The sequence below is a fragment of the Hippoglossus hippoglossus genome, chromosome 8, assembly GCF_009819705.1.
Source record: "Hippoglossus hippoglossus isolate fHipHip1 chromosome 8, fHipHip1.pri, whole genome shotgun sequence".
NCBI lineage: Eukaryota > Metazoa > Chordata > Actinopteri > Pleuronectiformes > Pleuronectidae > Hippoglossus > Hippoglossus hippoglossus.
In genome coordinates this window covers 19,819,016-19,845,928 of record NC_047158.1, presented here as the reverse complement: position 1 = coordinate 19,845,928, position 26,913 = coordinate 19,819,016, and the positions used below count along the sequence as shown (strand labels likewise).

The 26,913-nt window shown below is 44.3% G+C and overlaps 2 protein-coding genes across 3 annotated transcripts; one reads left to right on the top strand and one right to left on the bottom strand.

Annotated features, from left to right (window-relative positions):
* Window positions 1-2,418: 2,418 nt before the first annotated feature.
* gucy2c (guanylate cyclase 2C) lies at window positions 2,419-14,141 on the bottom strand. Its single transcript, XM_034593200.1, has 27 exons — window positions 12,995-14,141; window positions 11,903-12,015; window positions 11,169-11,236; window positions 10,692-10,910; window positions 10,481-10,599; window positions 10,215-10,314; window positions 10,016-10,127; window positions 9,780-9,924; window positions 9,461-9,546; window positions 9,254-9,371; window positions 9,042-9,123; window positions 8,626-8,719; window positions 8,216-8,278; window positions 8,042-8,113; window positions 7,842-7,946; window positions 7,402-7,488; window positions 7,067-7,199; window positions 6,725-6,862; window positions 6,512-6,600; window positions 6,264-6,355; window positions 5,820-5,978; window positions 4,560-4,752; window positions 4,288-4,462; window positions 4,095-4,193; window positions 3,310-3,404; window positions 3,137-3,213; window positions 2,419-2,962 (listed from the first exon to the last, which is right to left on the bottom strand). Exons 1-27 carry the CDS (start codon window positions 13,203-13,205, stop codon window positions 2,755-2,757), a joined length of 3,252 nt encoding a protein of 1,083 aa, XP_034449091.1. The 5' UTR covers window positions 13,206-14,141; the 3' UTR covers window positions 2,419-2,754.
* A 5,345-nt stretch (window positions 14,142-19,486) lies between these two features.
* LOC117766276 (phosphomannomutase 1) lies at window positions 19,487-26,913 on the top strand. Of its 2 annotated transcripts, none has more exons than XM_034593170.1 (9): window positions 19,487-19,819; window positions 19,868-19,979; window positions 20,637-20,754; window positions 22,102-22,178; window positions 22,297-22,388; window positions 23,264-23,363; window positions 23,697-23,772; window positions 25,477-25,592; window positions 25,978-26,913. In XM_034593170.1, the coding sequence occupies exons 2-9, from the start codon at window positions 19,896-19,898 to the stop codon at window positions 26,098-26,100; spliced, it is 786 nt and encodes a 261-aa protein (XP_034449061.1). In that variant the 5' UTR covers window positions 19,487-19,819; window positions 19,868-19,895; the 3' UTR covers window positions 26,101-26,913. The 2 variants fall into 2 exon arrangements, with proteins under 2 accessions (XP_034449061.1, XP_034449060.1); XM_034593169.1 differs by having other exon boundaries at window positions 19,862-19,979.

Here is a 26,913-nt window from a genome sequence, read left to right as displayed (position 1 = left end):
CCGACTCAGGGCCGGCGCTGAGTCCGGCGGTCTGGGTCTTTGTGATGCTGGCCACAGTGGGATCCATCTTGGTTCTGGCTCTGTGGTTCATCATATACAGACGAACCAGATCCAGCAGAACTCCAGGTAAACACAACTGGACTTCAGTAGTCATATACGATTATTCTTTTAAGCTTTTCTGCTCCTACAAAAGTAAATGGTATTGGTAAGTATTAGTACTGCGGTTTTCTTGTCTTGATGACAACTCAATATATATAATATTAGAGTGTCTTCCTCAGCTGACGCGCCACCCCTCCACAACATTTATGTAAATCGGTCGAGTAGCTTTTGTGTCATCCTGCTAAATAACAAACAAAAACACAGATGAAAACCTTGTGTCCTTGTTGGAGGTGATAATGGATCTTTAAACAATTAAACTGCTGTAACTCAGTTTATCAGATATTCTTATGTGACAGTTAAACCAAGGGATCAATTAATTCTCCATTTCCTCAGTGAAGTGTTTTATATGCTGACAGCTTCGTTCATCTAGTGGTGAGTGTTGTGCAGGAAGTGGGGTCACAGGCAGGCAGGTGATGGAGTGTGACGCTCATCGCTGTAGAAACTCCGCTGTTTCTGTTCTCGTCTTCTCGCCCGTCCCAGGGGTCGGCCCCGCCGCTGTCACCGGCTCTTCTGGTGTGAACACACATCCGTTGGTTACGCAGGAGGAACAACGTCCCCCCGTAACCCTGAAAACACATAAACTGACAAAAAGACACACACAGGGTCGATGGAACCGTCTGTCAATAGACGCAGAGTGAAGGAATTCAGCTTCGTCTGCTCAGCTCTTGTGAAACATATTAGTTTTACTCGTGATGTAATGAAGCAGCCTGATGCTTGTATTGCTTCTTATATTGCTTTCATATTCTGTATCATTTAACAAACTGTGGTTTGATATACAAATATGGTATCGCAAAGAAATCCTCTGATAGTCTGTAAGTATTTGACTGTTTTCAGTAGTAATACATTGACATGACCAAACAGGGAACATGTATATGTTAAAACTATTCAATTAATTTGTATTTAAATGTCAAAATGGCCCATTTTAATATTATAATGGACATAAATATATATATTTATCTGTATCATAGACTGTATATAAAGATATAGTCTTTATATACAGTCTATGATCAGTACACGGATCCTATCACACAATTTTCAGTATAGATATTCAGAGACACTCATGTTTCTATGGTTTGTGTGACAGATGCTGAACCGGGACAGGAACCTCCTCAGAAAACCGATCCACCAGCCCCAGGTCCCCAGCTGCCGTCAGAGGGACCCGGTCTGACAGAGATGTTTCATAGAGACGCGGAGGCCTCGGCCCCCTGCGCTCATCTGCACCTGGGGGCCCAAGCCCACTCCATGTGGGATGAGGGCTGCATTGCATGTAGGGGCTCTGCAAAGCATGATGGGAAAGAGGAGGACAGAGGGCTGATGACGAGGGGGCACAGGATCCCACTTCCTGCCACGGAGCTGGGTGGAACTGTATTGGTTACAGCTAAAACTGTGTAGTGTGTGTGTGTGTGTGTGTGTGTGTGTGTGTGTGTGTGTGTGTGTGTGTGTGTGTGTGTGTGTGTGTGTGTGTGTGTGTGTGTGTGTGTGTGTGTGTGTGTTTTCCTCAGTGCATGCACTAAGCACATTGAACTGAGATGTGATCCAATATCCTTCTTTCTTTCCTCTTGTCCTCACATGTTTTATATTTTGTTTTTTTTTTATATTACAGTTTAATGTATTTTACTGCAAAAACAAGAAAACAAAGAAACTGCTTGTGGAGCCGTTGCCACGTGTCAAACATCATTTAATAAAATACAGAACAAAAATCATGACAGAAACATTCCTGGTGTTCTGGAGAAACAAAGGTAGCGTTGTTGTGGCGTAGAGGAGAAATATTCTTGACACTAACTGAGTGGATCCAGCTCCACTGTCTCTGCAGCAGAAAATTCTATTTACACGGTAAATAATTTAGTCAAACTTCCTCAATCAGCGAGCGTCCAGCCGAAAACATGGAAACAACAACAGAGAACTTTATAAAGTAAAGTCAGCAAGAGTCCATTTGATATATTGGATTCCTGGTTTTGAGAGAACTGACTTTAACTGATTTGTTAAATCCTCCCACAGCCGACCCTGATACAAAATTTAAGTTTTCTTTGGAATTAGAAAAAGTTGTAGTATCGAAAATAACTCTATGGCAGACAGTAAATAATAAAGTGACGAGTCTCGTTACAAAACGATGGCCTGCTCCACATAGTTAAAAATATATATATATTGCCTGTGTTTTTCTCTTAATGTCACTTTGGTTGTTCCTTACTTATTATAATAGCAGGTCTGTGTGAAACTGCGTCAGTGCCACAGAATAAAAGAAGAATAAAGCTCGTCTATAACATGGATTTGTGCTTTTAATGAAAAACAAGACAATGTCATGAAGTGGTTCATTTCTGGTGACAGAGGGATGGAGTGAAGGATGTGGGGTTTGTGAGAAGTGAGAGGAATTGATGTCGGGGTAGAAAAAGAGACACGAACCCTTTTGGCAGCTGCGTTTATCGCGACATGAGCACATGAAAGTCTCACCTTCAACAGTCCTGCTTGTTCCACAGCTGCTCTCCAGTCACTCCGACCCCCGGGTGAGCGGAGCTGGCCTGTGAAACCAGCTGATTCAGACAGGACACACACTTTTGCAAAGTCTACTTCACTGGCAGATTGAGAGTTCCGGTGGAATCACAGGAAGGTGCTGGGGTTTTCAGCGACAGCCAGGTGGAAGTACTCCGGCTGGCCGTCGCTCTGCACGCTGACGATCGTCTCCCTGCGACGGACCTTGGTGGACAGTGTCTTCCTCTTCTCCAAGCCCTCCCTCCCACCGCCAGCCTTCTCCAGGCCGGACACGATCATCTCCGCCAGGTCCTGCTGGAGCCGCTGGAAGTTCTCCCTGAGACAGAAGCATCAATATACTTCAGATAAGGGTATACATGTGGGAAGACGCAGCATTTCACATTTCCTTCAAAAACAAGGCGTTCATGAGAGTAGGTAGTACTCATACGAGGATACGGAGTGTAGCTCTCAGCTTTTATCATGCGGTAGATGTGTCAGTAGATCTACTCACGCTGTGGGTGGTGTCGGCAGGTTGTATTTCCCCCCAGTCACTCCAGTCAACCAGTACGTCATCTCTTTACCTTTACCCTGTAAGTCATTTACACACACACACACACACAGGAAATTAAACCAGGAACCACTTATCTGCACAGTTTACACTACACACAAAGAGCCAAAGCAAACCTTCAGGTACGTCTCTCCTCTCTTTTCATATTGAAACTCGCAGTCCGTCCTCTGCAGGATGCTGATGGTGGAGTGGCTGACGTGAATTCTCAGAGCTGGAGAAAAATAACAAGGAGTCATCACAGTCAGACTCTCATCTTTCTTTCATTCTGTGGGAAGAGAAGATCAGGAGCTGCGACTGAATCACAAATACAGTGTGTGAGAGTGTGTGAGAGTGTATGGGAGTGTGTGGGAGTGTGTGAGAGTGTGTGTGAGCGTGTGTAAGTGTGTGTAATCGTGTATTAGAGTTTGTGAGAGTGTATGAGTTTGTAAGAGTCTATGAGAGTGTGTGTGAGTTTGTAAGAGTGTGTGAGAGTGTGTGAGAGTTTGTGAGAGTGTGTGAGAGTTTGTGAGAGTGTGTGAGAGTTTGTGAGAGTGTGTGAGAGTGTGTGAGAGTGTGTGTGAGTTTGTAAGAGTGTGTGAGAGTGTGTGAGAGTGTGTGAGAGTTTGTAAGAGTGTGTGAGAGTGTGTGGGAGTGTGTGAGAGTTTGTAAGAGTCTATGAGAGTGTGTGTGAGTTTGTAAGAGTGTGTGAGAGTGTGTGAGAGTGTGTGAGAGTGTGTGAGAGTTTGTAAGAGTCTATGAGAGTGTGTGTAAGTGTGTATGAGAGTTTGTAAGAGTGTGTGAGAGTGTGTGAGAGTGTGTGAGAGTGTGTGAGAGTTTGTAAGAGTCTATGAGAGTGTGTGTAAGTGTGTATGAGAGTTTGTGAGAGTGTGTGAGAGTGTGTGAGAGTGTGTGTGTCTCTTACGCAGGCCTGTGGACTCCACGCGTGAGGCCGTGTTCACTGTATCTCCGAACAGACAGTAGCGAGGCATCTTGTTTCCCACCACTCCTGCCGCACATGGACCTACACACGAATACACACGACCTTCATTCACCTCATCGTCCTGTTCACTGAGGGAAGGTTATAGTTTGTATTAAACAAGATACAATGCTGTTACCTGAATGCACACCGATACGGATCCACAGGGGGATCCCAGGCAGGTGCTGCAGCTCAAACGTCCCCACAAAAGCCAGGATGTCCAGGGCCATGTGAGCGATGTCCACTGCGTGCCTGTCTCCGTTACGTCTGGGCAAACCTGACGCAACCATGTACGCGTCTCCTATCGTCTCAACCTGAGAGACAGACGATGAAAACCGTTTTTAAAATCAACCACAAACACCGGGTAAGTGTATGTCAGTTGTCTGTCTGTGATAACTTTGAGTCAATAACCTTATAGACGTCATGGTGGTCCAGGATGCTGTCAAAGTTCTTGTAGATGTCGTTGAGCATGTCCACCACCTCCATGGGGGTGCTGTAGTGGCAGAGGGTGGTGAATCCCACGATGTCGCTGAAATAAACAGTCACCTCCTCGAAAAGCTCTGGCTCCACCCGGCCCGTCTCCTTCAGTGAACGCACCACAGGGCTGAGGACAGGGAGAGACGCCATTTATTAACAGCTTCTAGTGACATGAAAACTGCTGTCAGGTACAAGGGGGGGGCAGGCCTCCACACGGGGGGGGAATCATGGCTTTTATAACCAAGGGGACAAGAACTAGATTTAGGAATGAAAATATTGTTTCGAATCATTATACATCTTTGCATTACGTATATCTTTTTAGCTTTTTTACTTGAAAAAAGTCCTGAATATCCACCATAAAAAGACTCTTTTCTGCAGAAAATGTATTAAAATATAAACAAGAGGTCGTATGCCTCCTCCAAACAGGGCAGTTTCAGTCTAGATTAAAAAGATTCCAGACTCATACGAGGTCACTGTGACCTTTGACCTTTGTCCACTGAAATCTAAACCAGTTAATGTGTGAGTCCAAGTGACAACTGGTTAAAGTTTAAAGAAGTTCAGGTGCTGTGAGGCCACCGTGGCCTTTGACCTTTGACCATCCGGATCTAATCAGTTAGTCTGTGAGTCTAAGTGAACATTTGTGCTGAGTTTAAACCTAAAGGAGTTTTTAAGATAATGTGTTAACAAGGGAAGAAAGGGTTTGTGTTAGGTCACTTTGACCTTTGACCTCCACCTTCTAATCAGGTCATCCTTGAGTCCAAGTGAATGTGTTTGTGCAGGATGTGGGATTTTCTACGTTTGTTCACAAGAAGCTTAACCTTGGATCTTCAACCACCAAAATCTAATCAATTCATTTTTAAGTCAACTTGAACAACCTGTAGAACAACATTGGTACGAAGCTGCGATGCAACATGACAAATATAAATCAAAAAGTCCTTCTTGCTTTAAAACATTTCTCTTTAGCTGCTAAATTGTCTCTTATGTCTTGGACTTTGTCTCAAAATGTGTCTGGCGCTCGGCAGGAAGGATACAAGTGGGTTTGTCACACTGAATGATCCTCATGAGAACGTTTTTGCAGGTTTGAATCAGTGTAAATTAAAATGCTTTACACAGCTGGGGGAGCATTCAGGGGTGAGGGGCCTTTTCATTTTCAACATTTGACCGACGTCCCTGTTTCCAGCCGCGCTCACGTACCCGGGCAGTAACATGAAGTTGAGGCGATCGGCTCTGTCCCTCTCAGCTTTGTAGAGACACGTCCTCTCCTCCACCAGACGCTCCAGAGTCCTGGAGTAGTTCTGCAGGCGACGGATCAGATTGTCCATGTACGTCTCAGTGGCTTGGTTGTGCAGGTTACTGTGAAAGAGGAAATATAATGTATATAACTACTCACAACTACTCACATTATTCATATTCCCTATCATGCACGAAGAGAGCTGCATTAATCGACATTAAATTATGGCCAAAAATATGTGGACACCCCTGTCTTTTCTACCACTGCATGAAAGACTGGTTTTGAAATGAGATGATAAACATTGACGTGCTGTATTTATGTAATGATCCGGTGTCCACACACAATTAACCATGTTGTATGTTAGGAATAATTAAAACACGCTAAATAAACGTGTGGTTTTGACGTACCTGAAAATCTTACCCAGAGTTCCCTCTATTCTTTTAAAATCTGGCCTCCGCTCTTGGTCTTCGTCCCAGCAGTTCTTTATGAGCACATACAACTAAACACACACACACACACACACACACACACACACACACACACACACACGCAGACAGAGAGCGAATCAGAGGGAGGGAAGGTTTGTTCTCAGTGAGTAAACATCAGGCTCGGTGTGTGTGGCTGCGTCCTCGTCAGTGTTTGGAGGCCGACGTACCTCGACCTCGTTCTCTGAGGCGCTGTCGAAGTTGAGGTGGGGTCTGAACATGACCACATCGGTGGGATACTGAACTCTGTGGATCATCTCTGAGGAATCAGACCAACGTCAGGTAAACAAGGTGAGTGAGATGTTGTTCATCAGCTGGAATATGTTTTTCTGTCTTGTTGTTTATGGTGGTATGATATGATATGATATGATAGTTTGATATACCTATGATATCCGAGCAGTTCTGTGTGTAGAACGGGTCTTTCCTCATAATGATCTCATGGGCAATGATGGCGTAGCTGTAGACGTCACCTTTTTGAGACACACCGCCTTTCCTGAGATGCTCCGGGGCTGTCCACACATCTGAGAGGAGAGGAGAGGAGAGGAGAGGAGAGGAGAGGAGAGGAGAGGAGAGGAGAGGAGGAGAGGAGGAGATAAGGAGAGGAGAGGAGAGGAGGAGAGGAGGAGAGGCGAGGAGGAGAGGAGGAGAGGCGAGGAGGAGAGGCTGAGCTGTTGGTTCTCAGTGTTTACAACCGTCCATCTTGATGATGGAAGGTTCGGTCTCACCTCTGCCTGGACTCAGGATGGTGTGGCAGCCGAAGTCTGTGATCTTCACCACCATACGGTTGTCAACCACACAGTTGGTGGACTTGAGGCGTCCGTGCACTGCAATATTACTGGAGTGGAGATAGGACATTCCCTGTAGGAGATAAGAAGCATGGAACGACTTTTTAATCCTGCATATTTCAATAGGAAAATGCTGCAACATCTGAATAAATACCGCTGAGGGGAAAATGAATCCTGTATAATAATGTGAGAGTGTAGTTAGTTTCCTATGCTGTCCGTCATAGAGAGGAGCTGAATGAACCAACAAATAAAAAATGAAAAACCACTTGACAAACCTTTGCTATGTCGTACATGACTGAGATCTTGAATTCCATATCCATGAAAGTTTCGTCAGGGTAGGAGATCATGTCGTTCAGAATGGTCTGGGGAAAAAAACAGATAAAGATCATTTTTACTACTGTGCTGTGCTCAGTTTATGGATCTGTGTGTGTTCTTCAAACTGTGTCCATCACTTATCAAATGAACAGAACAGTCATTGGGAGCTTTAGAGAAAAGAGGTCACAGAAATTGATCATAAACAACATGCAAATTCAGAGCAATTTCATGTTTGTTGGTTTGATTCTTTTGCTGAATTACGCAAAAAACGATCCACCGGTGAAATATTGTGGAGAGGTGGTGCACAACCTGAGGAGTGTGTGTGTGTGTGTGTGTGTGTGTGTGTGTGTGTGTGTGTGTGTGTGTGTGTTTGTGTGTGTGTGTGACCTTGTGCTCTCACCCTGAGGGATCCCCGCTGACACAGCTCAAACACCCCGAACACACCGTACTCAAACTTCACCGTGCCGTAGAACTTGGTCAGGTTGTAGTAATCGATGCGCAGCAGCTGAAACATGAAGACGTGGCAGGAGAGGAGAATCAGTGGGGAGGTGAAACTACGTCCCAGTGCGCTGCTTTGTAAACACACGGAGGTTTCCTCACAGTGTTGAGCTCGATCTTCTGGTCCTCGTTGAAGTCGCCGTCTAAGTGCTTCAGCTCTTTCAAGATCACCGGCTGGAGAAGAGAGAGAAAACACGGTCAAACTCGGAGAGAACAAGCTCGACGGGATCAGGTCTTTCTGCTGATTCTTTCTTCTGGCAGGTTGGATGCCGGTACCTTCTTGTCGTAGCGGCCTCGATGGGAGAAGTACTTGCTGTCCTTCCTCTTAACTTCATCTATCTGTTATATAAATACACACAAAGTACAGGAAGAGAAGAGTAGAGAGTGTTACTCACACAGTACCTTCTTTATGGTGACACTGGGTGACTATTCAACGCATTACTACAATATTACTGTTTTATATTACCTGAAGTACCTCCCCAGAACTAAAGTAACTATAATTAAAAGATATAAATATATATATTCTACTCTAAAACCAGTGGTTCCCAAATATTTTGTCCTGTGACCCAAAATAAAAGTAAAATAAAAAATAAAATAAGAAAAGTCATGTCTGCTTAATACTACTACTACTACTACTTATAATAATAATAATTATTATAATAATGTTGATGAGTGAGGCCATCTACCTTCAGCGAGACTTCCTTCTCATCCAGTGGACCAATCAGGAGCGGGTTGATGTGAGACCACTTCTTCTGCATGAGACGTTCTTTCCTGTTCTGCCTTTATTTTTTAAACACACACACACACACACACACACACACACACACACACACACACACACACACACACACACACACACACACACACACACACACACACACACACACACACACAATGAGTACGGTAATTACAGAATTGTGTGAAAGCTACGTAACAAATTTCCACTAAATCTTTCATCATATTTTATTGATTTCTCAGAGGACTGATATTTATGAGTGTGTGTAACTTGGTGCAGATCCAAGTAAAGCCTCGTGCTTTGTCTAATAAGAGTAAAGTGCATGTGACACCTGTGCTCGGGCTGTGACACATGTCTCCTCTCTACCTGTAGAAGATGAGAGCGATGGCCGTCACCACGATGACACTGAAACTCAGCACGATCACAATCACATCCTGCTTATTCAGACCTGGAATCAAACGCACAGTGGCCTCATCAAGCACAACATTCACAGTGACTCCTGGATTAAATAATATCGCTCTACCATCACATTGTTCTCATTTTGATTACATTATTGAATATTAAAATGTGTGTTTTACTGTGTGGGTTTTCTGGCAAGTCTTGAGGCAGTCGGTTCTCTTTCCACGGCAGGACGGGGTTGGGGTTCGTCACTCTGGATTTGTTACGCGACGTATCAAACACTAACAGGGTTTCATACTGGAGGGGAGACAAAGCAGAAACAACAAATGACGACCTTCACGCCGACTCAAGCGAAGCGGCGACAGTGTCAACGACAGGAGTCTCACCCTGCCAGTGATGGGGGACGTGTAAAGCACCGAGAAGTTAACATCTCTGTCGCCGTATTCATCGAGCACATAGTGTCCTCCCATACCTGCAAGAACCAAACACATACAAACATAACTCGATGAGTACAGAAACTTTAACCAATCTTCATAATGGAACAAATGACTGCATAAGTTGCAATTGTTGTTACATGATACTAGTCTAAGTGATCTACTGCACCCCCACCCTGCAGGCTGTGCCCCCTTTACTTTCTACTTCCACATGTGTTTAGTTCGTGTTCACTCACTTCACTTTGCATCATAACTCGGGTCCTGTACGTACCGTCAAAAGTGGCGTTTCCAAACGGGTTGTAATTCAGAGGCACATTATTCGATGCCCTGTTGTGTTGCTGGCTGAGCATTCGGTCTCTGAGCACTTTGCCAAACAGCAGCGTGCCGTCGTGATACCCGGCCACGTAGTCATTTATCTGCTCATCACAGTGGAAGAGAAAGAGTCAGACGCCTGCACCATAGTGGAAACACTCTCCTTCGCAGAGTTGCTTGTGAGTTGCAGCTCACCGTGTTGTTGTACGTTGTGTTTGACGCAGAGCTGTAGTTCCTCGGTGGCAGAGTGATCACCAGCACGTCCTTCATGAACTTATTGGACATCGTGTCGACATAATAATCAGGGCTGGAGGACGGTAAAGGGAACAAAAGATTCATGTAGGTCCACGGTTTCAGTGTAAAGGCAAAAAGGCAAAGTCGTGGCCAGGCTTACTTGTAAATATCGAGGAGAATGAACATGATGTCCTCGTCTATCTGGCCCACCCTCCTCTTCGCTGAGACGATCTCATCACGGCTCCCACATAAGATGAAAACTGAAATAAATAAACCAGTTTCAAGAGGGAGAAAACATTTGAGCTGAACTACTTTTCCAGTATCTGTACAGCATCTGCATCTGCTCTCCTTACAGAGAGATATAATGTTTTCAGGTCTTCAGGGATGAAGCTGACATGTTACTCAAACGACCTAAACACTACCCACTGTTGCTCAGTCTTTTCTTGGAAGTGAGGGCGTCCCTCAGCTCGTCGTCACCACGCAGCATCTGCCTGTTGGTCCCTGCGGCAAAGTTGGCAGAGGGGGCCTCCAGAGCATTGATGTACCTGCAGAGATAAAGAAAAAAAACCACTGGTAGATGCTGGAGAGGCGAATGAACAACGGTCTCTAAAGTGACCTGCAGCCGGTGGCCTCTCACCAGAAGCAGTCCTCGGTCACGTTGCTGGACTTCTTGTAGACGTAGACGGTGTTCCACCAATCTTTGAACGGCAAAGTTTCGTTCATGAAGTTGAGCAGTAAGTCTGAGATCTTGCGAGCTGGAGGCAGAATCCGGGTCAGTTTGGGCTTGTAGTCGCACGAGAGGCCGAAGCTCCCAGCAGAGATGATGGGGATGCTCAGGCTCAGGCCAAGTTCATCACTGAGGCAAATGACAAGGGGTCGTTAAGTGTGTGATACAAACTGTGTCTCAATTCAGGGGTTAGGGGTTAGGGTAGGGGTTAGGGTTAGGGGTTAGGGGGTAGGGGGTAGGGTAGGGGTTAGGGTAGGGGTTAGGGGTTAGGGGTTAGGGTAGGGGTTAGGGGTTAGGGTAGGGGTTAGGGGTTAGGGTAGGGGTTAGGGGGTAGGGGTTAGGTGGTCCCTGAATTGGAGCTATAGAGAGAAAGAGAGTCATACTCACTCCACTAACTGGAATGTGGCGTAAGTGCACGAAGGCCCCAGCATGACGCATCCGACTTCGTTAGTATCCTGCGTGATACATGTAGTTATCGTGTCATCAGAGGTTTTATCAGTGCATCAGTTTATCAGGGTTTAATAACAGCATGAATCAGCAGTCTGTGATTTCAGTGGAGTTGTTTCACCTTTAGTTTAGTTCTACTACAGTGGCCCAGAGGTCTCACACAATCGGATTGCAAGAGCCACAACACAACTGCAAAGGTGACAACACGACGGAAACACAACCACAACAGAAGTGAGTGACTAGGGACAATGAAACAAGCAGAGTTGATGCTGGTCTCATGGAGGTTTTACTCTACAGGTGCTTGGGTGAACGCACCTGAACCGAAACAACTCACATAGTCAAACATCACATTTTGAGATGCGCAGCTTTTCACAAATGACTTCTCGCTTCACCGCAGTCGCAGCAAGTGACTCTGCTCATAGAAGAGTCAACATCCATTGTCCATCACTTCCACTGCTGTTGTGTTTCCATTGTGTGGCTTTTGCATTCGCGTGTTTTCCGTGAATGCGCTTGTGTGAGACGTTAAAACATTCAAATGAAGATTATACATTTAAATGTGCCTTGATAACCAACCTGCCACAGATCGATAACACCAGGGGCCTGAGGAGATTAAACTTTGCTGTTCTTGTCCACTTATCTGTTCACAGAAGCTCAAACAATGCAACCACACTCACATAGAGCCTCTTGAGTATCGCCACTCCCTCACAGGTGCTGCTGCCACAGCCCTGCCGGTTGTACACGGTGGTGTCGACGCCGCTGAAGTTCGCCGTCAGAGTGAAATTTAACTCTGGAGTTATGGGAACAAGATAACAAGAGTAATTAATATTTTTTTTAAATGACCTCTGACACTTTAAACTAATCTATGTTGCGATTAGATTAATGTGATGTATTATGCTCTGGGAGAAATTTTCGAAACAAAAAGAAATAATGAAAGTCATAGTTTTAGGAGGTTGATTTAAATGCTCGACTAAAACCAAAGTCTTCCTGAAGTCTCCTCTGGTTCACTGGTCAGGAATCAAACCTCCACACTTTTTGATGTTGACCTCAATGACCTGAATGGGTCCATAACTCTGAGTTAAATTAAATTCCATTTAAGAAAATTGGTATTGAACATTCAGATTTTCATCTGGTTTTGTTCTGATCTCATTAACCTGAACATGACAGTTTATTCTTGCTGCTGCTGCTGTTTGTATTTAGAGAATATTTAAAACCGTGCCACATGGATGCAACATCCGTGGTTCGAATCCGACCAGGAACGTTAGTTGTACATCATATGTCATATGTTACAGCCTGGTAATACCAATGTGTCTGAGACCTCTCCGATTATTTTGGATTTCAAACGGCTGTTATCAACAACCTCTTGATGGAACTGGACAGATCTACAACCAGAGCAATGGAACATGGTGTTTCCGTTGAAGCTGTAAGTGCAGTTACTTCCTCCTTTTAGAGAAAGTGTACCATTTCATTTGTTTTGTACTTCTCTCCACATCCTCGTCAGCCCTCTTGGTGGCTTCAGTCATAATATCAAAACTGCCATTAAAAAAAAATAACTCAACCTGTCTGTGATTCTCTAGTTTTATCTTTATCTAGAATAGGAAATTGTCCAAAACAGGTCTCATCCATACAAATAAAGGTTTGGGCTGTTTCTTGACTGACGACCTCTTCTTACTCTGCAGAGTATCATTCTTATCATCTGTGTTAGTAGATCAAACTGTTTATTATCTGTAGGATCCATTGAGATTCATGCAGGAACTCTCAGTCCATACCGTGGTCAATGTTCGTCTGCGTGTCCTCCTTGATAGCGTCTTCCACAGCCGCCTGCACAAGTGGTCGACTCCACTCGGATGTGTTGTCCTCCAGCAGGACAACATTAATGGTGTATTTACGGCCGGATGACAAACAGTCGTCCAGCATCTTGTGGCCGACCACCCCCACTATCAGCACTGACAGGTAAAGCAAACTGTGTGTGCTGTGCATCTTGATCCTTGGGATTTTCCTCGTCCGCTCAGAAGTCCCCTCCACCGTCTCTACATGTCAAGAAACAGACACAACTCTGCTCAGATAAAAGAAAGCTGCTCCTTACGTTCGTCCGCCTGGACAGATCCTCTCCATGGACAACGTACGTCCAGAAACAGAAGGGAGCTCTTCGTCGACTAAGCAGAAGTCAACTTGATTCAGTCGTCCAGCATCCACACGGGAGAAGAAAATAAACTTCAGTGTCAGATATATATTGATTTCAGCCTCTTTCAGTAAATATGGCCTGAGGAGAAGAGGAGCAGACTCCACAGTTGCTCCTCTGGTGCGAGACGGAGATCAATAATCCTCCACCTTGGTACGGGCTGGTCTACCTGTCCTGCATGTGTTAATGAACAACTGTGCAGTGTCCATGCACCAGTCAGAGGGAGGGTGGGGCAGGAGAGACTCCCACAGCCCCTCTGGATTGACGTCTCTGTTAGAAACTCACCAAGATCATAAGAATTCACTGTGTTTGTGTCTTTCTCTATGTTTCATCATCTAACTGAATAAAATCAGGGATTATTCCTAAATCTCCATTTATGACCAGTTTGTCTGCGAGTAAGTGTGAGAATAAAACCACCTCTTTAATATCTTTGCAATGACAAGAACAGATCAATTCTAGTTTCACGACTTAAAAAAACATATATGTAGATGGTGGAATCAGTGCTGACAAATATTTAGCCCTTAAACACAATCTGGTTTGTTGTGAGGACAGAGAGAGGCGGGGGGAAGCTTGTGTGGTGAGAGGAGCAAAGGTCAAAGGAGGCCATAAAAGTGAGGGCTTGTGTGGAGCTGATAAATATTGTCTGTAATAAAAGCAGGGCGGATTAACTCTATAAAAGTCAGTGCACCAGTCACACCTCATTCTGAGAAAACCAGCTTTAATCCTGACAATGGAAAACAATCCACTGGACGAATTACAATCACTTTCCTTATTTTTCAATTAACTCTTTGGCCTGTGCCTCCTGGGAACTGTGTAAAAATAAAAAGTTATGTTGCCACAGCCTGAGAGGATGATATCAAAAACCTTTAGAACCAAAGAACCAATTCTCAAAAATATTACATTTACTACTCTTAGTGAGTTCAGGAAACGAACGAGTCGCTGAGAGGCTGAGGTCGGGAGTCAGGAAGAGTTTGAATGACGCGCTAACCTGAAAGAATCACTGAGATTTAACCTGGGGGGGGGGGGGGGGGGGGGGGGGGGGGGGGGGGTAGGATGAAGTTTTCGAACTTCACGAGTAAGTATACATTTAAGTAGCAGAGTTGAAATACACATATTGCTATACTGGTTAAAAGTATTACAGTAAATCAATCAGTACTTTAAAATAAAATAAAAAAGATGTTATTGTTGTTTCACTAACTAAATGTTCCAGTTCTCAAACAGGTTTAGTCTCACGTCATCTCACATTTCTGGTGAAATAATCCACAATCAGACTTTTACCTTTATCTGTTTTTGTCATATGAACCAGTTACACGTGTTTGTGTTGTATCTTTTACAGTCTTTACTCTGAAGGCCTGAACCTTGCTTGTACGACTCGTGACTGAATCCTCTGTCTCACACTGTTCTGCTGCTTTTCTGCTGATAAGACGGATTTAAAGGACCAGAGTGGAGGATTTAGTTGCATCTGTGGCTGTGGGGCTGCAGATCTAACACAATATGCAAGTAGGAGAAGCTACAATTCAGGTTCAGGTAATGCAGGAACGTGAGCGTCCGTCAGTGGAGCCAGTGTTTGGTTTGTCTGGGCTCATTCCACGCTTAAGAAAACACAATAATCATTAGTTTCAGGTGTTTGTACAGGAATGAAAACATGATTATTGATTTTATATTTCCTTTCTGCCAATAGTTCCCCACTGAATCCTTCACGCTGGTCCTTTAAAGAGAAATTACCCTCCGGAAGCTCTGCAGCGAACAGTGTGACACATGTATCCTGTTGGATTTCCTTAAATAGACTCACATTCAACAACAAAACCCACGACATTATCATACAAAGCAAACAAATGAAAATGGGCTAATGCTCAGTGTTTCCTCCAAAACCTCCTGTCCTCCCAGTATCATCACAGAGTTTCCTGTGTGGCCACCACCTTACGGGGTCGTAAACGTGTTAAACAAACACGCCGTGTGACGTTGTAATAGCACGGTGGGTAGAGGCACAGCCATTTACACAGTTTATTGTGAGGAGGCTTTCCATCTCAGCAGAAGCTGTGGTATTATCAGGCAGAGGAAGTGAAAACATCCCAAATGGGACAAAACTCTTAGTTTTATTGTCTCTTCGCAGCCGTTTAATAGCAAGTGAACGCTGTTAATGTCGCTCTGCAGCAAATGTGTCCAACTGAGCACTTTCGCCTCAAAGGTAGATAAGGTTATTTCCAGTCAACTCACACGTAGGCCACACACACACGTACACACACACACACACGCACACACACACATTCACACACACAGGTAAGTTGATGTGGAAAAAGTATCTTCTGTTTCACCCTATTGACCCCATCACAAACTTGGATGCTAAAGATTTTACAGAGATTATATGCAGTTATAAATTTGACATGTGTAAGTAGAAGGTCATCATACCTCCGCCAAGGCTGCACCAACTTTCACACACTCATAGATATCAGTTCCCTAAATGTCCCTAGAGGTGCCCGATCATTTTCATCAAGATCCAAGAGTTATTCCCTGGGAAACTTTTTGAAATCTAAACGCGCTATCGTCTATGTCTTCTAATCTACGTTAACAGAAGTCAAAAAAAGTTCCTGAATCCCCCCCCCCCTGGTTCGGGTTCCACACTAGAGTTTTAATGGGCTATTTCCTGATCGATTCCACATCCTACGGCCAAGTTTTACTTTTTATATGATCCTACTGAGAAACAGACAAACCAACCAACCAGCTGGAGGAAGAACAAAACCTCCTCTGTGAAGGTAATTCATAATTTACTGTTGTTTTAACAATCGTAAATCATGTCATAATCATTCTAAACTCAGAAATGTTGAATATCGTGAGGATTTGAAGGTTGGCACCGATGTGTATTTATCGACAACTAAAAACAATCCCCGCACAGACACTATTTATTCTTATATTCATCCAAATCAACAGTGTAAAGCTGAATTTAAAAAGCCTCTGTGACCTATTTTTGAATGTTTACACAGGAACGAACGCAACAGAAAAGTCAGGAAGTGTTAACAAGACACAAACACTGTGTTGGTTTTGGTCTTAATCTTGTGGGATTTGTTGAGGATAGATACGAAAGAAATGTTCTTATCCTCTGAATAAAGGTTAAAGTTGTAAGACCCTGTTTGCCGGAGCTGGAAGAAACATGCTGATGATAAAGAAGCGTGTTAAAATTTCAGAAGCTAATGATTAGACTGTTTATGATAAGTCCGGCTGCCTCCTTGCTCATATCAATTACTAATTACTAACTTGCTAATAAATCAACAGCCGATAAATGAGAGTCCTCGGTGACACCAAATAGTTCCTCTTTCGCCACAACGAAGCTGAACACGACTAATCACCACGAGGTCAACACAAACTGATACCCTACACCTGCCAAGACACACAACATGTATGTCAAATTCTACGCTGAAAGGGGTCACACAGCTCCGAGTTGTGATACTTATTTAGATTTATGAGGGCTGTGAAATGCAGAATAGATAAAAAAACATACAAGTGATTTATGGTGCCAGTATTAAGCCTGTCCCCGGTTGCAAAACTGCCACAGACCAGAATTTGTACCAACAATCAGCAGAGAGAGTCCAAGTGACCAGAGGAGATCAATCCACCGACAGACCAGCGCGTTATACTACCGCCAATAAAATGTATAAGTCAACCCCTCGGAAAAATTATAAAGATATAAAGTACAGATATTCCAGTTCAAAAAACATCTAACAAACAAAACAACGATAATAATAATAATAATAATTAATTGCTGTTGCTAAATACTGACATTTCCCAGCCTGGTATTTTTTAATACACAAATTGTGGTATCAAGTAAGTAAAGTGGTATTTTAAAGGTTTAAAATACTGAAAATTATGATATTATGATAAAAACTTAAACAAATAAGTCGTTAAAAGTAAAAAGGTTTTAGGGAGGGGACATTTTTGTCCCGAAGCTGCTGCCAGGAAGTTTTCTTAATGAGCCCTGAGGGTTAAAAACACATTTTTAAAAGTAGGATGTGAAATTTTAACTCTTCATGTCACAATTTGACATTTTTAAAACTGACGATGTTACATATTAATCTTAATATGTTGTGTTAACGTGTCGGCTGTGTTTCCATGACTGATGACGACTGCAGCGATTTCCACTTCTGCTTTGACAAACTGAGATGGAAATAAAAGTTGACTCAGACACCTGTAAAGCAAATATTTGGGTTATTGTCATATGTAATGAAAAGGACTGGGGGGCTATTTGTTAAGATCATAACTTCAGTGAACACAATGTCACAGATGTAGAACATGATGTGCACAGAAATGTATGTAACTGGGAGTTCTGGATAATGGCCTGACACAGTAAATCTGTCCCTTATGATACTTCATGTCTTTTGCTTAGATTGTTACTGTGTTAAAACTTCAAAAATCAACCCTATTATTGTTTTATGCTTTCACACAACTTACTCACTAAACCTGAAAAGTCCACGAACATCTGAAATGTGAGCGAGCACCTCTCCCACAATGCACCAGCTCGGTCTCTCTCCCACTCTGCCCCCTTGTGGATGTGTCGGCTCAGTTGAGATGAGACGCTGCAGAGTTGTTGTTGAAACCAGGACGTCCATTCACACATTGTGTTTTTATTTCTTTGGTTTGCTTCACCACAAAAAAAAGTTTCATTGGTGAAACAGAGGATGTTTGTGAGAAAAATGTCCCAATAGCTTACGTAAAGAGCAGTGTGATAAAGTTCTATCTTATCTCAGATAGGTTATTCTAATCTGATCTAACTGCAGATCATTTAAACTAATGTAATCTAATGCATCATAATCTAATCTGGAGAGAAAAAGGACAATAAACAGAACATTACTATTCCTTATGTTGAGGACGTATCTGAAACTCACATGAGGCTCCTCAACAAACATTACATCCTCGTGCACTTTGAAACTTCTGTGAACGACGATAAAACACAAGTGTACGCAGGTCAATGACACAACACGGTAGAGTCACCTCCTCAGGTCAGGTCTCCTGCGTCTGAAGAACATGGGACAGTAACCTGAACATCCTGAGCTGAGACAAAGAAGCTGACGACATCAAACTGAACAGAGGAGGTGGTCTGTGACACATCAGCCAGTGGGCTCGAAAACCAGTTTAACCAGCACTCTTGTGAGTTGTTAGGGTCTCGTGGGGGGGTCGAATACACTCACGTGACTTCAAAGACTCAAATAAGACCCAAAGTACTCTAGATGTGTGAAGCCTCTCTAAGTGCTGTGGACACACCCAAGAAACAGACGCGTTACAATGTGAATGCAATCTGCAACGGTGGTGGATGCATGGTTCCATTGAAGATAATGAATTCGTGAGCACAAAAAGACACAACATCTGAACACCGCAACAACAAACAAGTATGTTTCTGTGCACGGATCCACAACGGAGGGTACATGAGGCCTGAGAAGTCAAGCTAGGGGGTAAAGAAGCCTTTAGTTTGAGTGGTGACACGTCTTCAAGAACCTCGAGCCAGTCCAGTGTCCCTCTGAATAATAAAGATGTCCACCTTCTGCATTATTTAGTGAAGCCAAAGCATCTCGATCGCCCCCTAGTGTCTGGCAGCAATACAGCTCACAAATCCCACCTCCTTTGGGATAAGGCTTCATTTCTGGATAATCAAGTGGAGACGCTTCATTCATATTTATTTACAATCTGTGGAATGGAAGTCAGTGAATATTACTCCGTGGGATTTAATGCAATAACCTCAGAAAAGTGCAGTTGAAAGTATTTTGTAATTAAGAAACTGTAACAAACATAAACCTGCGAACAAATTCAACATCTGAGCAATATTCTGCATATTTCTTTATATACATGTTATTATATCTTCAGGAACGTACTCACACCTCTGTACTTAATTACTTCACTTATTTATTATTCATGTTTGTCTTTGCTCTTCCGTAGTTTCTCCTCATTGATAAATAACTTCTTCACATGTTTTTGTTTCCTGTTTACTTTCCTCTGCGGAGCCTTCTCTTGTGTCCCGCCCCCTTTTGCCGACGTCAAGCCCCGTCCCCCGGCTGTGATTGGCTGTCGGCCGGGCTTGCGCTACCCTGTTGTAAAACCGACCGACACGTCGTGCACGAGTGTTTCTGTCGAGCGATCCGAGCCGAGCCGAGCTGAACCGGACCGAGCCGAGCCGAGACAGCTGCAGTGTAGAGACGAGAGGGAAAGAGGAAGAAGAGCAAGAAGAAGAGGATTCACCTTCATCTGTTTGATTTATTCCTTCACATCAGCTGATTTCTGTTTCTCCTGCGCGTGAACGTGATTAATTGCATTCAATTTCGTTACTATTATTTATATTTGTCGCGCGTGCATTCGCCTGTGCACCTGTAAGACTTCGTGATCAGAGGGGACATCTGCACACAAGGGAAACTCTGCAGAAGAAGAGGAGGAAGAAGAAGAAGAAGAAGAAGAAGAGGAAGAGAAGGAAGAAGAAGAAGAAGAGGAAGAGGAGGAAGAAGAAGAAGATGGAGAAATCAAACGGCTTCTCCTCGGACAGAACCGTCCTGTGTCTGTTCGACGTGGACGGAACCCTGACTCGACCCAGAGAGGTGAGTTCTGCTCATTGTCAGCTTCCGTCCTGTGCGTCCTGTGTCCCCTGTCCCTGGAGACAGACTCTGAGCCCAGAGGACAATGTGTCTCCTTCACCTCACACTGTGTTTTAACTCATTACTGCAGCTCCTTCCATTCCCCTGCACCAGCATCACACAGTGTTTACTGTGTCTGATAGACGCCCTGCTGTGTGATGGGGTCATGTGGGTTGATATCTTGTTACCCATCTACCTAAATACACACAGACTCTGTCCTGAGGCGGCCACCTCCTGTGCTTCTATGAATCAATACATATATATATAATCAACAATCTATTTACTTAGGTTGTTTCCCATTAATGTTGTGTTTTAAAAGGAGAGAAATCATCTTTATTATTGTGTGTTTTATGTTATAATTTGTGTGTCCTCCTTGAGTTTGAAAGCCTGGGTTCACCTAAGGTAACGTGTGTCGAGATATTACACAACGCAGCCTCCTCCTGTGCAGCTCACACTCTTTTCTTCCACGTGGTAGTAAATTGTAGATCTGTTTCCAATAACCAACACCTCCCTCAAGAGGAATCCTGCAGCTGTGTGCATTGTTTTCTGATTACACTAAGTTTAAAAAGCCTAAATTACACTGTGCAACACACTTAACGTGATTAAATGCGTGTTCTGCAGAAAATCGACCCACAGCTGGACGAGTTCTTCCAGACTCTGAGGAGGAAGGTGAAGATCGGCATCGTGGGCGGGTCGGACTACTCCAAAATCGCAGAGCAGCTCGGGGAGGGGGACGACGGTGAGCTTCCTGCTTCCTGTCTAAAGACAAACAGATGCTTTACACACTGTGCAATCACTCACTAAGCTGGATCACACCATGTGACCTGACACTTTTTACTGTGCGCTCCGAGAGCAGAGCAGAGAGGATGGGAACCGTTTAAGAGAGAAAAGCTGAACATCCTGACTTCATCAGACGATGATAACACGACAAGGGAAATGACTTCAGCTTTTATAATCGTCCCTTTTCCTGTGTTTCAACTCATGAGGCTGCGTAAGATATGACTTCATTATGAGTAACTGTTGCATTTCAATTTATCATGGATTCCTGGAAGCGGTTTCCCAACAGCACGTCCAGAGCCACAGTTCAAAATAACCGACACACTAAATTGAACCCCCCGTGCCTCTTGCTGACATCTGAGCTCACGCGACACGACCCCGGTGGTTAAGTTAACCGTTATTTACCAGGGACCCAATCACGCCGGCACAGTGACCCGTCCGCCGCAGTGCCAACAGCGTCCCAGCCGAGTGAACACAAACACACACTGGCACAGGTCGGCTGAAAACCTGTCGGTCAGTAAAAATGAGGCTGCAGCTAGAATGCAGACGTAATGTGCCGAGAGCGAGGCCGGGGGGTTCATGCCAAATGTGCCAAAGGTGAAGCTTTTCATATTTCATGATGCTCCCGGTCCGAGTGGTTGCAGTTTCCCAAAAGCTTACTCACAGAGCAGTAAACTTCTATCGTATCTTGACGTACAGAGACAAATAACTATTCACTCCCACATTCACACCTACAGTCAATTAAGGACGGTGGGAGGAAGCCAAAGTACACAAAGAAAACGCACACAGGCACTGGGAGAACGTGCAAACTCAGACTCACACAGAGTCATTTGGAATTTGAACCAGGAACCTCAAGGAGCCCTAATTTAACTTCAGAGAAGAAAAGGATAATAAATGGATGAAGTGGTCATCTATCAAAACATTTTTTAAAGTGAAGAATAAAAAGTTTTCTCACGTTGTTATGTAGTAATAATTATGATAGTAATAACTAATGAGGAATCCGTTAATAAAGTGTCACCATCTATTAAATAATCCCTATTCAGCCGTTATTATCGTCCTCTAAATCCTGGTTCAAGCTAAAGCAGCTTGAGTGCTGAGTGACACAGAACACACAGGCCTCAGTGGGAAGGTCACACAGATTAAACTTGACTTTTCCAGGCAGTGTAATGTTCAGTGTAACGTGCACCCAGGGAAATATAGTGTTCTGTTCCTGTTCCTCTGTATTAATAGCTGAGGTCGGCCGCTGAGTGTGCAGGTTGTTAAAGAGCCAGGTGAGAACGTGTAGTTTCACCTCTCTCCTCTCTTGCAGTGATTCAGAAGTTTGACTACGTGTTTGCCGAGAACGGGACGGTGCAGTACAAAGACGGGAAACTCCTCTCAAAACATGTAAGTGCACGTCGCTCACAGTGTCACCGGGTGTGTCCCTGAGCTGATGATGATCACAAACAGTGCGACAGAGCAGAACATTTCTCTTTATTAATGATGCTTGTTTTCACGGCGGCAGGCGATTCAGAACCAACTCGGGGAGGAGCTTCTGCAGGACCTGATCAACTTCTGCCTCAGCTACATGGGGCTCATCAAGCTGCCAAAGAAAAGGTGACACTGACCCAACTCACACGACAGTTCGGCTACAACAGACATGAACTCTACAGAATGTCTGCACCGTTGGGTCCTGACCCACATGCACAACGTAGAAGGAGATTCTCCGCTCAGACGTGTTCAACAGTTTACAGCTGTATGACACATCTTTACCTCCTGAAATGTTTTTATCCTTTTTGTTATTATCGGTTTTGCGTTGTTCGCGTGTTAGAAACGTCAACAACTCGCCCGCTCGCTCGCGGTGAATCCTGCGGAGACTCTCCTGCTGTGTTCTCACATGGAGATCACTTGGAGATTATCCAGAGGTTTAACTAGGGGGGCGGCAGGAGAAACTCTCACATACAGAATGTCAGGAGATTATCTGGAGATCAATGCATGTGTGAAAGCAGCTCTAGTCACTTAATGCCCTCAAGTGGACACACACACACACACACACACACACACACACACACACACACACACACACACACACACACACACACACACACACACACACACACACACACACACACACACACACACTCATCCCTGGAATGCTTGAATACCAAACCTCCTTATCAGCACTGATCTGTCGAAGCAAAACAAATGTGTCTCTTTGGTTCACCTGGAATAAACCCAGTCTGAGTTATTTTAAAGTGTCTTTATCTTCATTTCATTTCCAGTAGACCAGGAAGAGGAAGTTGCTTCTCCTGTCAATTAAACAAACCACACATTTGATCTTGTTTATTTGAATACAGAGCAAGAAGTGAGATCAGAGTGACCACTAAAGTGTGAACTAAGGTACTTGAGTACCTCTTTTAACTAGATAAACAGGGCCTCTGTCTCAGTTAAGTGTTTTGAATGTCCTTTAACCATTTTAACTCCACCTGCAGGGGGACGTTCATTGAGTTCAGGAGTGGAATGCTCAACGTGTCTCCCATCGGTCGGAGCTGCTCGCCGGAGGAGCGAATCGAATTCTCTGAAATCGACAAGGTAAAGTATTTTGTCATCAGCACGTTATGTTTGACCTGGTGTTCGTGTTGAGAGAGAGAGAGAGAGAGAGAGAGAGAGAGGGAGAGGGAGAGGGAGAGGGAGAGGGAGAGAGAGAGAGAGAGAGAGAGAGAGAGAGAGAGAGAGAGAGAGAGAGAGAGACAGGAGATAGCAGCAGAGGAAGCAAAGTTTCACTCTTAAACTGCCATGTGCTTATATTTATACATCTGCATCCTCGGTTACATTAATATACTGTAGTAGGTGATGTGGACATGATCATTTCAACAAATTCTATCAGTGTTAAATAATCACACGTCTTTTTCTTTCTCTCCTCAGAGGGAGAAGATCAGGGAGAAATTTGTTGCAGCACTGAAAGAGAAGTTCGCTGGAAAAGGTCTACGGTTCACTAAAGGTGAGAGAGTGGAAGGATGAAAGATCGTTTACACAAGTTTTCTGTAATGCAGTCAAAAAAGAGTCAACATCTGAAGTCAACAAACGTCATTTCAATCAGGAGAGACGCTCACTGTCATGAGATATGAAACAACGTCCTCACCCTCTTCTCTGATAAAGGCCAGCGATCATTAGACGAGAGCGTCCGTGTGTGGTTTGTTTGTCTGACCCCTGAACAGCCTGCGGCACCTCACAGAGCACGTAGGCAAACATCAAGTCTCCCATTCACCTCACTGCTGCCGTGTTGCCAAACGGGAAGAGGGATAATGGTTAACTGACGGCTCCTCACGTCCGACACGTTGTCCTCGTTGAGAGCGAGAGGCAGCAGGGCCTTCGCTTCCAAAGCACGTAAAACTGGTTTGTCATTTAACTGAGCAGCTGGAAAACAAGAACACGGATGAGCTTGTTTTTCCTCCTCGGAGACAACGTTGAGTCTCAGTCTGTCTCCGGAGAACGTCAGGAGATCATCCGGAGCTCAGTGCACGTCAGAGAGCAGCTTTATACGACCCCCAAATCTGCATGTCCATCACAACATACATTATATTCTATGCAGCACCTTAAGATCTTGTTTACCACTGGCGTTGGGTTAGGGGTCGGCTGGACGCCATCGTCACAGCTGTCCTTGAAGCGGACAGTGAACTGTTGTTGTGAGCGGCCTCCTCTCAGGCCTCAGTTATTCTCCCTCGCTGACGCACACACAGCAGTTTGTGCTGCGGCCACGCGGACATAACAAACTGGAGGGTGACCGACACAAGCACAGACAAACTCCTTGTCTGTAGTTAAAGAGAAGCCATTTGAGACGTGTGTGTGTGTACATGTTCCATATAGTGGTTTAGATAAGATAAGATATTTTCCATAGTCTATTTTTCTCTGGTATTTTTCAACTATTGTGTCCTTTAACACAACATGTGTAGCAACCTTTATGTATTGATTTATGATAGCAGCTCTGCTCAGGCCCCTGCAGAAGTGGCTGAATCACTGAGATCTTTATGTTCTGGGTTTGAAAGGGTCCGGGACGGAGGCGTGTGGAGGGCGTGTGAGGGATTCCGGCCTCTGATTGGCCGGTTGCCACTCAACTGTTTCCTTTGTTATTGACTCTTTAAAGTGTCAACTGAGAGACAAAGCAGTGGAGTCGTGGGGGAGGTATGACGGATCGAAGAAAGGAAGGGGGGAACTCTGCAGGAGAGATTTCAGCCTGATTTCACAGTTGAAAGGTCGCAGCGATCATTGGGCTCAGCTGAGTGACAACAGAGTTTTTAAGTGGCAGAGCAGGATGAGCTGTAACGAGCCAGAGCGGCAGAGTGTGTGTGTGCGCGAAATCACACATTGCAAACTTTTCTTTGCTCGGTCAAACATTAACACACTGTTTTCATGCACAGTGTGTCTTTGTGTGGACACGTGTCCTCAGAGCTGTGTGTCTCTGCTGCGGCTGAACAGCCATCAGCTGCTCGGGGTGTAAATAACGTTTGTTCTGAGGTGGAAGGGAGCTGAAGGGGAAGTAGTCAGCATCATATGGAAGAGACTGGTTGTAAAGATGTACTGTAAAGTCAACATGTCCCCAAAACAACTTGATAAATGTGCATTAACTGGTGTGATTGACCTGTGTAAGCTGCAGGGAGTCGTTCAGAGGTGGAGAGTGAGTATAACTCTGGTCCTCTGGTTTCAGGCGGTCTCATCAGCTTTGACATTTTCCCGGAGGGCTGGGACAAGAGACTGTGTCTGGAGCGGCTGGAGCGAGAGGGCCTGGACACCATCTACTTCTTCGGCAACGAGACCACGGATGTAAGTTCACGTTGAGAAGTGTAGAGCTACATGCACTCCTGTGGTGTTCACAAAACAAAAAGAGAGCTGGAGCAATTCTGCATTTGCCTGTAATTTTCAAAAACCTCCGGACACAAAAACCCCCACCCTGAACAGTGAGGTCAAACAATGAGGCTGCTTGATCAGTGTTATCACAAAGATGTTGGACAGGGCTGAGGTCAGGGAGCCGATGAGGGAGTTTGCAAAGTTTGCTCTGTAAACATTAACAAACTGAAGTGTTACATTGTTTGTCCAGGTCACATGACACAGTGGTAGATGACTGAAAGAATGCTGCTCTGGGTCGCTTTTTTGAGAAACAGAAGAAACACGACTTGTACTTGTGTAAAATGAATGATTCTCTCTGCAGGGAGGAAACGACTTTGAGATCTTCAACGACCCGCGGACCATCGGTTTCACAGTTTACAGCCCAGACGACACGGTCAGACTCTGTCGGGAACTTTTCTGTGATGCTGCCCCGAACGACTCCTGACACGTCTCCCCCCGCCCTTTTACCCACAAGCCCCTCTGAACTGTGGGTTTCTGCTCATATGACTGTTTTTTTTATGAAACACTAACAGGTACCACTACTGATTTTTTTATTATCCTTTTAACTTTTGGGGTGATTTGACTTCCGGGGTGATTTCTGAAGTTTCGTTTTTAAAGGGACAGTAAGTGTTACATGAAGATGTGTGTTAATAATGTGCCAGAAGACGTGTTGGAATGTGTGTAGCATGCAACAAGCTAACAAAACGCTTCGAGAGATTACGAAAGAAAAGTTAATACTGTAGTAGAGTTTAAAATTATGTTTTGCACTAACGTTGGGATAATCTTTTACCAGTAGTTGTTGAATTCTACTGAAGCACGGAGAGATGATATTTAACAGGTGACTTTTGCGAGTCCGTTTTGGACGTGAGATACGAAGGAAGCGTTGAAGGAGACGGGGACATTTTCCTCCTCGAGAGTCGAGGACGTATGAATCATTCCAGATGTTGTGACGTGTCTGAACTGGAGGTAATTTATTGATGGTGCGATCCCCTGAATGTCAAACGTCTGTGTTCACCTCACAAAGCTGCTGGAAATGAGAGAAGCTTGATGTTGTATTTATATTTAAAACCGAACATTACTGACTCGATGAATTCATCTTAACCAGGGAATTAAGCTACTCTGACTCTGTCAGGCAGTACGACAACTTTAATCTTTTTTTACAGCTGTACCAGGACCTGCAGGCTGTTTGCTCACTGACTGTTCTGATGACTGTTGCTTTTTTTAAAGTTGTGCTGTTTTCAACAACAGCGTAAAGGGT

Excerpts from the sequence above, each read along its gene's own strand:
- LOC117766276 (XM_034593170.1), top strand. The coding sequence starts at position 19,896 with ATGGAGAAATCAAACGGCTTCTCCTCGGACAGAACCGTCCTGTGTCTG. Across the intron at positions 20,755-22,101 it reads GCTCGGGGAGGGGGACGACG|TGATTCAGAAGTTTGACTAC; the intron begins GTGAGCTTCCTG and ends CCTCTCTTGCAG. Across the intron at positions 22,389-23,263 it reads ATCAAGCTGCCAAAGAAAAG|GGGGACGTTCATTGAGTTCA; the intron begins GTGACACTGACC and ends CTCCACCTGCAG.
- gucy2c (XM_034593200.1), bottom strand. The coding sequence starts at position 13,205 with ATGCACAGCACACACAGTTTGCTTTACCTGTCAGTGCTGATAGTGGGG. Across the intron at positions 4,194-4,287 it reads CCGTATCGGTGTGCATTCAG|GTCCATGTGCGGCAGGAGTG; the intron begins GTAACAGCATTG and ends ATTCGTGTGTAG. Across the intron at positions 3,214-3,309 it reads GAGGAGAGACGTACCTGAAG|GGTAAAGGTAAAGAGATGAC; the intron begins GTTTGCTTTGGC and ends AATGACTTACAG.